At 42.0% G+C, this 12,802-nt stretch overlaps 1 protein-coding gene across 1 annotated transcript in view; it reads left to right on the top strand.

The window, feature by feature from the left end:
* The window catches only part of POLQ (DNA polymerase theta), a 53,372-nt gene that overhangs the window by 39,865 nt on the left and 705 nt on the right, over positions 1-12,802 (top strand). The window contains exons 22-28 of the mRNA XM_086464607.1: positions 294-429; positions 2,852-2,970; positions 3,602-3,786; positions 4,143-4,254; positions 5,840-5,964; positions 7,485-7,638; positions 9,429-9,544. Of these exons, the coding sequence (XP_086320733.1) occupies positions 294-429; positions 2,852-2,970; positions 3,602-3,786; positions 4,143-4,254; positions 5,840-5,964; positions 7,485-7,638; positions 9,429-9,544 (947 nt within the window). The remainder of the gene's footprint in view (positions 1-293; positions 430-2,851; positions 2,971-3,601; positions 3,787-4,142; positions 4,255-5,839; positions 5,965-7,484; positions 7,639-9,428; positions 9,545-12,802) is intronic.

The following is a 12,802-nucleotide window of genomic DNA, read 5'->3' as shown; positions in this document are numbered from 1 at the left end:
TTGTGTTCACTGAGCAGCTTTATTTTTCTTGCACATATTGGCATGTAAATCTCTGACGTCAGAACAGGTTCTGGATTTGAGAGTTTCTTATTAGTGATACAGAAATGGAGCAGGGGAACCATCTCAAGCCCATGAAACCAAAATTATTTTTTGTTTTCTTCAGTTTTCTCAGTGGTCGTGTCCTGTCTCACCCTCCTGCTCCTTGTTGTTTGGAGATGCAGATGTGTGTTCATCTGTGTTAAGTTAGAGAGACTCCTTTTGGACCCTTACTTCTGCCTTGTTTTCTTTCTCAGGTCGAATAACCTTCACAGAGCCAAATATCCAGAATGTGCCAAGAGATTTTGAGATTGAAATGCCAACTGTGGTTGAAGAAAGCCCACCCTCCCGAGCCCATGGAAATGTTAATTCTTGTGCTGTTTCTGGGGGCAGGTAGGAGGATCTTGGCAAAGCTTCTGCCTACTCTTCTGATCTTAATGCAGTCGAGTTGTCAAATTTCTCTTTTCTGACTTCACCTGTGGCTGCTGTCTTGTCAGTGTGACTTGTTACTCACTGTTTCTCTTGCAGTTTCAGTGGAATAAATACCTAAAAATCCATGACACATGAAAGGCCTAATAATACTAACAGCACGTGGCTCTGTGTAGCCACTTGTTTTCTGAAATTCTTTATGAAACCCTACAGTGAGATTAGCATTATGCTCCTATCTGTTGGATAGAAAGCCTGAGTGTGAAAAGTAACTACACTGAAGTTAGGATCTGATTTGGCTTTCTAAGAGCTACTCTGGAAGAGGATAGGATATTGTAGAAGAAGCAGAAGAAAGTTCATCTGTGCTTATGCTGTGCAGCTCCCTGTGTAAGGGAATGTGAGTGAACATATGTTTCATTCTTTTTTTAATAATTTCATTTGTGATAATGATCCTGCAAAAGTTACCAGGTAGCAGAAAAACATTTCTAAATTTGGATTCTGTTAACCAGACATCCTATTTTGGCAGCATTGCATGCCAGTGCCTAAGCAGCTGTGTGGAAGTCTAGTGAAATATCAAGGTGAATCTTAGCAGCTAGCTGGTGAGCTTTGGGGCTTCATACTTGGTGGTGGGTTTCTGTCCTTTCAGTTTCTCTTTCCATTCAGGTTCTTGTCCCATGTGTGTCACCTGAGTGACTTTTATCACCTTTTTTTCCCCATAGCAAGATGTGAGAAATTTGAGAACTTTTTGGCTTTTCTGTCTGTCTTTTCCTACCACCACATGTCTACCATCCTTGTGCCTTGAGTAGGTCATGGGAAGAGAGCCCAGGAGCAGCAGGATCTTGTCCATCTGTCTTCAGAAGAGCCAGGCCTAGCCGTGGAGGCAGAAATGTCATTCTGAGAAATAGCTCTGGCAGTGCTCAAGCTTGCAGCAGCTTTGCTTGACGGGTGGAGAGGGGGCTGGGTTCTTAGTCTTCTCTGTAGAGAAGCAGCCCATCAAAGGCACGGAGTGCTTGCTGAACTTTGAGAGAGGTCTGCTTCTCAGGCTGACTTTTGGGACTACATTCCTTAGTTAAGCAGCCACTGTGTTAGGAAGATGGGCAATCCTAAAGACACAGAAATGACTGGTGCCACAAAAGAAGCTGTCATGCAGCCTAAGTCCGATAGGCCTTCCAAACTTTGGTCTGAACTGTCTTTCATCTTAGCAATTACTATCACTACTCCTTCTTCTTGTTGTAAGAAGCTTCCGACCAAAGGAATGCAGCTAAATTAGATCATGGTATAAAGCCCTTACTTATTCAACTAAATTGGGAATCTGTGTTGGACAGTGTAATTCTCTACAGTACCCATATGTTGTCCCTCAACTCTATTTCTTTTGAAAATTTATTTCTGTGATTTTTGTGCTTTCATCTCCTTGATCCCTAACCATCCCTGAAATGACAAGGTGTAAGATGAAAAGGGAGTGCACAAGGGAGGAGAGCATGGTGTCTTTTCTGTGCTTCGCTGAAACGAGTCTTGATCTCAGAAGTGCCTTTTCATTCTGATAAAGAAATTGCTCAGATCCCTGACCCAAACATTAAGGATTTATAAAGGCCTTTTGACTACCAGTGAAGAACCCAATGGGCTGGCTGGTAGACTGGTACTGATGGGAGGAGGTGATGTGAAAAGCGTCAGGCTTTTCAGTGGGTGCACTGATGGATATGATTCCATCTGCAGCTACAAGTGACTTGGTGGGACAGGAGAGCTAAGCAAGCCCTGAGAGTTTGTAGAGCACCTGGGTGCCACTGTAAATTCTGGCCTTCTGGAAAAGAAAATCAAGTTGATCTGGGGTAATTTTTTACTCAGTCCTCAGAGAAGAAACGTGGTGTTTTATGAGCATATCTTCTGCAACTTCTGCTCTGCTTTTACAGGCTTACTTGTGTGTGTGTGCAGTCATGAGGCTGATGTTGGAGGGAAATCTGTCTCTACTAGGTATGGGCTGATATAGGCATTCTGCATATGAGGATGATGTTGAGAGAAGACTCAAGGTGGGGTGTTGTATTTTTAAGATTCCTGTAGGACTCCCTTGCTACCTTTCTGGAATGCACCCATCACAGATCTGGGGCCTTTCATCTTATCTGTTTTGGAATGGAATTATCCAATTTCTGGACCAAACCCTGAGTGTATTAGGAAGGTTTATCCCTAAATCTGTTCAGAGTCAGTAAATCCCTTCAGGAGTATGTGTGGCCTCTGTACAATTCCCCCATGGTCAAATTTAGGTATGGATTGTCCAGAAGAGTGGAATAGAGGCTGCTGTCTCACTTGTTTTCACTGGGTCTTTGTGGCAAAAATGATTGTGCATCTTTAACCGTTCTGGAAATTAGTGAAGAACAATCGTTCTTTGTCTCCACAGATGTAGAAAGCGTTGCAGTATTTTGCCTGATGGCCTAAAGGTTCAGGCTGAAGACAGATCTGAAGAAAGAGGAATACCGTTTTCTGTTAGCATGAGGCATGCTTTTGTTCCCTTCCCAGGTAATGCCCAAGATCCTGCTCTGTAACTGTTAAGAATATAGTTACCAAAAAATCCTAGATCTAGTGAAGAGTTAAGAATTGATGACAGTATACATCTGACTGAGCAGCCCACTTGCAAAACTAATGAAGTAGTTAGCATGCCCTCAAATTTATTCACAAGACTGTAAAGGAGAGAGTTTCAGTTGGGGAAAGTATTCAAATGTTGTAATTCAGATGTTCACACCTTCATTTCCTCTTTAAGAATACCTGGTTTTTAAAGAGGTTGCTTAGCAGCTCTTAATACACAAATTGCACTCTATCTAGTGTTCTTTCAATCCAAATGTCAGTTCTCACATTGCCTGCCCTGGTTCGGTACAAGTCTGCGGATCTCTGTGCTGGTCATTCCTATCAGATGCAGACACCTGGACAGACACTTGTTTGTGTATTTTTCATGGATTCTAGATGTAGGGCCTTGATGGAAGGCAGGCAGGCCTGGGCATTAGGGAAACTGGCAAGAATTTGTCTGATAGAAATGGCTGTGGAAAACTTACAGAGCAGAAGGTGCAAGGGCAGCTTCAGTCCTTCTTGCTGGAATGTTGGTGGGAATGTTGGAGTAATTAAATAATGATTGCTGCTAACTTCTTGACTTCAGGTGGCTTAATCTTGGCTGCTGATTACTCTCAGCTTGAACTGAGGATCCTTGCTCATTTGTCTCGTGACTGTCGACTCATTCAAGCCTTGAACGATGGTACTGATGTCTTTAAGAACATTGCAGCAGAATGGAAAATGATTGATCCTGAAGCTGTTGGAGATAAGACCAGGCAACAAGCTAAACAAGTAATTTTTACTAAAAAAAATTCAGCAGCAGTTTTCTGGGCCAGAAGGTTCAGTGTTCAAAACATCAGGGAGCCATGATAGTATGGTTTTCTGTTTGAGTTCAGCTGTGATTGTTCAGCAGTTGCTTTGTATGTCCTCCCACTCTCAATACGTTTCAACTGGAGCTGTCTAGGTTTGGGGGGATGAGGGTGGAGAAAAGCAGGATGAATGGCTCGGACTCAGAGGTAGTCTTTCTTCTCGAATGCTCGCCCTTGTTCCCATACACTTGTTTTCCAGTGAATCACATGTTGTTTTGGTTCTGCTTTCTCTGCATGGCTCACCATATGGTTGTGGTTCTTCCCACTGTCCTCTGGCAGATTTGCTATGGAATCATCTATGGAATAGGAGCAAAATCTTTAGGCGAGCAGATGGGGATTGATGAAAATGAAGCTGCCAATTACATTGAATCCTTCAAATCAAGATACACAGGTTTGGATGTGGCTGTTTGGGAGCTGGGTGGTGGCTGTTTTTAATCCCTTCTCTCCATGTCTTTTCAAATCCTAAATTTGTCTCAGCCTTCTACTACTCCTTTCTCTTTTGAAAAAGCTTTTCATTCTGAAAAGGTCCAGTGCATGAACACAGCAGTTTGATGCTCCATAATGTTTTACTCTACACTCTGGTTTTATTCATCTTTAGGACCTTGTTGTTTGCTTATTACATTACTTATTTTGTGGGGTTGGTTTTTTTTTTTAAATTAACAAGCCCTGGAGATTCATTTTAAAGCCCTAAGCCTTCTGAATGAGAAACTCTTTTCCTTATTAAAAAACACAGCTTCAAAGGATATGCAATACAAGTTTAGACCACGCTTCTTGTAATTTTTGAGTATAACCATTTCTCTCTTCTGCTCTTGTCTTCTGCTTTCACTGAGTTTTAAACTGTTTTGCATATAACCCTTACATTTTTATCCAGCTGCTCAGAGCAGCTCTCCCATGTTTTGTAAAAAGACATGTTAAGTACATGTTTTGTTGCATTTCTAAGAAGCATGTTAATTTTTAGGAAAGCAATAGAGAGTAGAGCTGCAATCAGAAAATGAATGGAGGGCAAATGGGATGAGACAGCTAGCTCTAATCATAAAACTTGGAAATGAGTGAGAAAATTATGTTCTGAAGATTTGGGGTTTGTTTCCTTATGAGACAGATGCTGAGAAATGGTGTCCTATTAAGAGACTGTGTAGTCTTCAGTAATTTCTGGATAATCTCTCCTTCATGACCATTAGAAATTACTTCCTACTTCCTCCCTCTTGGTACACGTGCATGCACACAAACTCTGCAATGTACCTTGTATTGTAACTTCACTTCTTATGAATTTTCACTTATATGTATTGCAAGGCTGACATGCTAAATTACGTACCTAGTGAATTGATTAACGCTGTCAGTCTTGATATTGAATAGCTTCTTTTACATTTTATATTTTGTAAACTGTAGAAAGAAACTGTCTGAAGTTAACTTTTTCCACTTTAGTGCAGTTACCTGAACTTGCAGTGAAAGGGACTCTTCCCTGTCTCACCTTTCTTTGACCTAAGTTTCTTTTTAACACTCTCGGTGGATTCACTCCTTCCCTTGCAAAGCGCAGGTGGGTGAGTTTCTTTCATCCTAGAATCTGAAGTGACACAGTCTGAAGTCAGGCAGCCTGAGGCATCAAGGACTCTGACTTCTGCTTTCAGCTTACTCCTTTCCTACTACTTGTCTTTTTAGTGTTGGTCCAGGTCCTGACCTCTCCGTTATCAATATTACATGTATGATCCTCTGTGCCTGGGCACTGCGCACAATGGACTTCCTGCCTCCTTGTGCACAGCCAGATAGCCTGATGCTACGTACTCTCTTCCACCTCAAAAGTCTTAATAGGTTTCCCAGCAGAGCTGTGAATAGGCTGAATAAGTGATCATGTGCCCTTGTCCACTGACAGGATCTAGGAAACTTAAAGAATTACCTTTGTGCTGCTTTCAGTGAGCCCAGTGAGAAGTCAGCTTGGAACTTCAGCTGTATTAGGGAAAACTTTCTCTTTCCTGTCACAGGAGTTCAGAAATTCTTGAGAGAGACAGTGAGGAGCTGCAGAAGAGATGGGTTTGCGCAGACCATCCTGGGAAGACGAAGATACCTGCCAGCTATCAAAGATCCAAACCCCTACAGTAAAGCTCATGTATGTTGAGTGCAGTACCTTTATTTCTTTATTTATTTTATTTTTAAAGTATTAGATTTCTTTGCATGTCTGCATCTGTGGTTTTACAGGGTCTGTGAGCCATCAGGGTCTGTGGTCATGACCTTCCACTTCTCACTTAGTTCATTGTTCCCTCAGTTGTTCTCTGAATAACAGAGCTTTTGTCATGGTCTGCTTGACGTAAGTCTTCTGTGACTGGGTGTACAGCTGTCATCACTGTGCTAACCTTACTTCAGAACTCCCACGTTGGAACTGGAGTGAGTAATGTATTGAAATAAGTGGACACGATTTTAAAAAGCCTCCACACAGTGATGTGCTTTAACTCTTCAGGCTGAGTTGCTCCCACTCAGCAGTCTTTGTATGTTGTATGCTGTCAGCACTTGAACAAGAAAGGGCATTTAAGTCCTCTATTTTTGGGTATTTGTTCCTTTTCTTATTTCTCCTCAAAGGAAAATTGCTGAAGCTTGTTAGATAAATATTTACTTAATATACGCCTTTGCACTGGCATTAATTTTTTTTCAAGGTCATTTCGGACACATCTGTCAGACTACTTCATTAAGAGCGAATTGACTCCCTGGGGAGGTATTGGCACATTTCTGTGGGGAGGAAGCATTATACTTCTCAGTAGGAAGTTGGATCAGGTCATGTGGAATTAAAGACTAGAGTGGAAGAGGGAGGAAGTGGGGGAGTTTGTACTCTAAGTAGCTGAAAGGGAAACAGGGAGACTTTCAAAAACTTTTGAGATTGTTTGACTATTTAATCTGAAGGCTACTTCAGCATGAAGCTTTGCAGATGCACCTTCAGTTCAACTTTGATTTATTCTTTAAAATCATATTAAAGACCAGTTGATGAATTATCTTCACTTTCATTTCAGCTTCGTCACAAGTTTTTGCAGACGTTTCAGCTCTAATGAAAGTGAGAAAAACCTTTGAATACAGTTTTCTTGTCTGAGGAGGGGATTAGTAGAGAGGTTGCTTGTGTGGGGAAAAAAGTGTCATTGTGTCATAATGTGGTCTGGTGTGTTTCTGCGCAGCTGTAATGCTCAGGCAGTCAGGGTTCAGTTCAGTAGACCAGATTATCAGTCCATAAAGTCCAGCTTCTTGCATTTGGTTGTCCATTGCTGATGGTTTTGAAGACAGGCAGAAGTGTATCATGGTACTTGGGTTAACTGTGAGATTTTTCTGCTCCTCATGAAACTGTTGCCATGTGCATATGCTTCTCCCTCTTGTGGCTCGGGACTCTTACATGTTACTACCCTTGATACTTACTAATTTTAAATTTGTGGAAATCCTGCTTTTCTCAGTCACCTGGAGAAATTTTGTGTCTGAAGCTAGTCTAGAATATGTGTCTCTCTTTCAGGCAGATATAACAAACTCTTCATCTGGAGGCTTTACTATGCCTATATTTGGCCATGAATTTGTTATTTTTAATGAAATACATGTGGCATGGTGGATTTGATTTGTTTTTTTGGGTAGGTTTTGAGAACAACTATCTCTGTTTAGGCAGAGCGTCAGGCTGTGAACACAACTGTTCAGGGATCTGCTGCAGACATCGTCAAAACAGCCACTGTGAACATTCAGAGATGCCTGGAAGCTTTCTCCTCTGTGATCAAGTCCCACAGACATCTGGAGAGCTCCTTCCAGAGAGATAAGACCGGTATGCTCTCCTCTTCTTTGCACACTAGAGCAAAACTTTCAGTGTTACTAATTAAAAAAAACCCCCATAACTGCCTGCAAAAAAAAGTTAGGGCCTTTGGGCTGGGGGTGGGAGACGTTTCCTGGCAGTGGTAAGTCTGTGTTTAATGGGGAAAAAAAACTCAGAAGGAAGGAGGGAGAAAGTCTGCTCAACACACAAACTAAAGCAAATGCTGTGATCAGATCAGAAACGCCAACTGCCTCAAAGCAGATCTTGCAAAGGTTGGCAGTGGGAGTTTGTGTGTGATGTGGTCTGTGATGCCACCACAGAGTTGTTCAAAAGTAGGAAGGAGAAACTGAGCAGATACTCTGGCTTCAAAGGCAGTGAAAAGATAGAGTGGAACAACTTCTAGGTCCAAAAATATATTTTTTTGGTTAGAATTAAGTCTGGAATTTGTTGGGTGGAATTTGATGTACAGAGGCTCCACGAGAGCATTATATGAAGCACTTATCAGCATAAATTTCTTCTGGCTGCAGGTAGCAAAGCTGTGCTGGGATACTCATTCCCAGAGGAGTGCTACAAAGACTTTTTTTTTTAGCATAGTGTAGACAGTGTTTTGGTCATCAGTCACATATTTTTAGAAAGATAACTTAAGAGATGGAGTGCTATCTTTCTTTGATATGCTTCAACCAGAAACATGAAGCTCTCTTAATATGAAGAGTCTGATTTGTAGGACTGAGAAGGAAAACTAAGTTATTAATTGCTGAACATCTAAAAATATGTCAGGGAGTTTTATTTTAGAGAGACAAGATTCAGAGGTCTGCTGTGAGTAGGAGGCGTGTGCTTGGCAGAACTTCCCACCCTTCCAGGAGCAGCAGCTACTGACCTTTGGCCAATGTAATTACAGGAAGGCGAGTAGATGCATCTGTGACAGTTTTTCCTCCTTTGATACTAGCTCTTTCAAGGACTGGAAAGAATTCTCTTTCAGCAAGTTATAAATGCCTGTGCCATCAGAGAAGCATCCTGCATCATGTAGTTCCTTCAACATTGCTGCTTCGGTGTGAGGCTTGTGTGAGGAACTGATGATGCTGTGAAACCCTTCCTGTAGTTGTGAATCAGAGTCCTCCTTTAGCTAATCTGAGAAGTAAAGAACTTCTGAGTCGCTGTGTGTGAGGTTGTGTTTGTTTATCTTTTTTTTAAAAAAAAAGCTTTTACCATGGAATGGTTTGTTCTGTTTTATTTTTTTCAGGCAAGACCTACCAGGATCCTGTTTTCATCAGCTGCTTACTTGTTTATTCAAAAACTGCTCTTTTTTTTTCCTTCCTTTTTTTTAATCAGGACTAAAAGCTACAGTTTCAGATAACTGCATTTGGGAGGAGGCTTACTGCCTTTTCAGCCTAGCCATTAGAATGATTTTTGGAAGAAAAGCAGAATCCTAATGAATTGCCAGAAAGAACGTTGTAAACCGACTTCTGATTAAACTTGACATGATTTTGTTTAAAATTTACTTTTAAAACAGATGGTTCAGGAGACGCAACTGTCTCTTGTTTCTGTTCTGATTCATATCTTTATAATGTAAGGCTGAAATATTTATCTCTCAAACGCTTTTCATTAACATTTTTCCCTCAGTAGCTGTACAAATATTGATAGAATAGTAATGCTTTGTGGTTTTATCTGTAGGCATGTGCTCTCATTTTTGAAGTTCCCCATGTTCTTTTTCTCAGCATTAGGAATGTGTGAGGGTTTGTTCAGTACAGGAAACATGCCTTTGCGTAATGGTACGTAGTGACCTGTGCTCTTCACCTTTGTAGGAAGGCTGGCGAGGAAGAGAAACGGAGGGATGTTACACCCCATCCGCGGAGGTTTCTTTGTCCTTCAACTCCATGATGAGCTCCTCTATGAAGTTGCAGAGGATGATGTCATCCAGGTACAGCCATGCAGTGACTTCTTCAGCTATCTACTGCATTATCGTGTTTCAAACAAGCTTTCCTTCTAGGGCCTCAGCTTCTCTTCCCTGGATACCCTCTGGCTGTGTGCTAAAAGGTCTGTGAAAACCAAGCTGAATTGGATGAGAAGTGCTGTTTGTATTCTTGATCCCTTTATGTTTCAGACTCAAACCGTCCCCGCGGCTGAAGTTCATTTTTCCAATGGGTGCTTTGCTGCTTATAACAGCAGTTTGTACAACTTCTCTGCAAGACTTGATGAGTGCAGTAGCTTAATGTTGTTGACAGCTCTAGGGGGAAGTTTTCCTCATTTGGAGGTGTTTTTGCTTCCCTGTTTACGCCCATCTGGTGCCTAACTCGGAACGTGTGCTGTTACAGCTGTGGTTCGTACTCTGTGTAGGGAAAGGAGGATTCTGTACTTTTGGTACTTGTTTCCTCATTCCCTACCTACCTGCCTTTCTGGTGGGAGCGTAGTGGTGCTGGCCAGCAGCAAGGTAGGTGTGAGAAATGTGCCGTGTGGACCTAAGGCAGCGTTCAGGTGCGTACGCGTCTCTGTGTGCGCTCTTCCACTCCTGTGTCTGGGCATAGTGGTGTCTGCGTGGTGGCTTTCAGTAGCAAGTGTTTCAGCCGTATGTTGGCAACTTGCTGTTCTCCCAAGTCCTGAGCACAGAGGCAGGAAGGCTCCCAGGGCACGCTTCCATAGCCTGGGGATGTCTCTCTCCCAGTTCTGTTCTGCGCATGCACATCTTTAATGACAGAAGGCCATTTCCTGACGGCACGCTAACTCCTAGTCCCAGAGACCTTTCAGCAGTAGTGACCAGCCTGAACGTTTTTGGGTTTTTTTAATTTCATTAAGAAAATTCGTATTTTTATTTTGAACCTTCAGCTCAAGCTTCTGTTTATTTTGCCAGCTCTGTTCAGACATGTACTGCTTCAATTCAGGCAGGCTGTTCTAGAGATGAAAAGGCTCCTAATTTTCCTTCTGTAGAAAACAGAAATCCCCTGAGTATAGGCTTTTACGTCTTTAGATACTGACTCCAAGTTATCACAGTGTCCTCAGAAGAACTGGGGCCAAGTGAGTGGATTTGCTTGTTATTTATTGTATTATATTTTTTTCATTAACAGCCTGAACTTCAAGGGAAATTATTGCCAGCTTTTCTAACTGCCTTCAGATGTATTTCTCTCCATAGATTTTTTGGGTAGTCATGTAAAACAGCATACGTACACAAAGCGTGTTTCCTAGACTCAGGCTTTTTTTGTGTATTCCAAATTTGCTTATTTTTCAAGGATTTCTGTCTACCTGACACACCAGGGTACTTCTTACCCCTTTGATTAAGTGTTTCTGGCCATAAAAATGATCTTTTTTTTTGGTGATAATATTGCCTCCTTCCTTTCAGGTGCACCATTAGAATGATCCTAGTGGAAAGATCTAGGTTGGAAAGGATCTCTTGAAGTCTCTCCCTCTCAAGCCCCCACTCAGAGTAGGGCCTGAATTAATTAGTCCTTTTGAACTCCAATGTACCTTGTAGTAAAGAAGTGAGCATTTCTTGGTTTCTGTATTGGTGAAGGTTTTTTTATCTTGCTGGCTTTTTATACTGTAAATCATGTATTTTTCTGCTGCAATAGCAGATTTTATTCAGACGAGTTAGTTTGGTCACATGCTTGATGCTGGCTCTGGCTTATTTTCAGCTGTTAAAGCGCGCAAAAGAAAACTAAAAATATTTATCCATATATCTAGGAATTTGTGTTCCAGTGAGAGTATCTTTACAAATGGTTTGCGAAAGAAACAACACTAGTGACCGTTCTGTCTTCCTTCGCTGTCTATCAGTGAGCTAGCTTGCCTCTTTTAGAAGACCACATTGGGGTAATCCCTGTTTTTTCTTGTGCTAAACTTGTGAAATGCCTGGGGCGTCAGGGCTTTCCTCATCTGTGCAGAATGCCAAAATGAAGGTAGGGAGCTTTCAGAGCTTGTCGCAATAGCAAGGCTGTGATAGCATTGCCAAAGATGGTAGAAAGAGGCTTGACCTTCTACCCACTGAGCCGACCCTGGCAATGAGGGGTCAGTTAGGAATGTTAAGGTATGGACTAGATTAGGAATCAGAGGCTAGATGCTTTTAAACTGCTTGCTCATTCCCAGCATCATTGCATTTACATTTTTAAGGTGGCCAATATTCCTCCAAACGTGTTTTAGCTTGGGTTTGAGAACCCTCGAGACACTTGCTTAATGTACAAGAAATTCAGAGCCCAAAGCCCCCAGGTCAGGGCGTTGGCACATGAGCCGTCTCATCCCATCAGCTTCCCCAGGAACCTCACGCGGGTTTTCATGTCTCCCCTGCAGCCACCGTCCCTCGTTCTAGGTGCAGCAGCCTTAAGCTGATGTTCCGCACTGTGTGCTGGACCCATGACAGTTCTCGGAGAATCTCCTTCAGTACGGCTCATGTTTCTTATGAAATACTGGCCCCCGAACTTGATCAAGGCTGGAGTGGTTTGAACAGAGTGGAAAATTGATCTGTGTGTCACACAAGCAACGTTTTCTTTTTCTATGTTCCAGAATTACATTTGCTTTCTTTCTCACAACAGCGTGCCTTGCTTAAGCCCTGTTTGGTTTTTAATCTCTGATAACCCCATTTTTCTCCTGCCCAGGCAGTTATTTTTCAACCTATTTTTGAACAGTAGATTATCCTAGTTTTCTACCCTGCTTCTTTCTACTCTGTACTCGTCTGTGCTGAATTACATCCTATTTCAAAGCATTTTTCTACGTTATCAAGATCATTTTGAAATGTGGTATGTAAGGGCATAGGGTTTTGGAAGACACATCTGCCCCTAGTTCTTAATGCTGCTGTAAACTCTTGTGCTCTGATCTCCTCAAATCCCTCCTCCATTCCCCAGTAACAACTGTGGAGAAATTTCTGCTGTGGATACCTTTGAGAGAATTATGAAAATGCATAGAAGGGTCAGAAATTGAATAGTTCCTATGTTGACACGGTGGCCTCTAGCTGAGATAAGGAATCACAATAATTTCAAAGCCTCTTTTCATTCTGCTGTGGAAAGGTTTGTGGGATGAAAGATGCATTCAAATAAGCAATCCAGGACAGGCTAGACTCTGTGTGGGTCTTGGGGTAGGAAGGGGAGCCTTTTTATCCAGGGCAGGTATTTACAGTCAGGAAAAAAACCCAACCCAGTCCTCTTATATTCCAGAGGGTCACAAGTAAAAATATCTTCTGGTCCCCTAACTGCCTACT

The sequence above is a fragment of the Leptosomus discolor genome, chromosome 1 (assembly GCF_034619465.1).
Source record: "Leptosomus discolor isolate bLepDis1 chromosome 1, bLepDis1.hap2, whole genome shotgun sequence".
In the NCBI taxonomy this organism is placed as follows: domain Eukaryota; kingdom Metazoa; phylum Chordata; class Aves; order Leptosomiformes; family Leptosomidae; genus Leptosomus; species Leptosomus discolor.
This window is presented reverse-complemented; position numbering and strand designations above follow the sequence as displayed.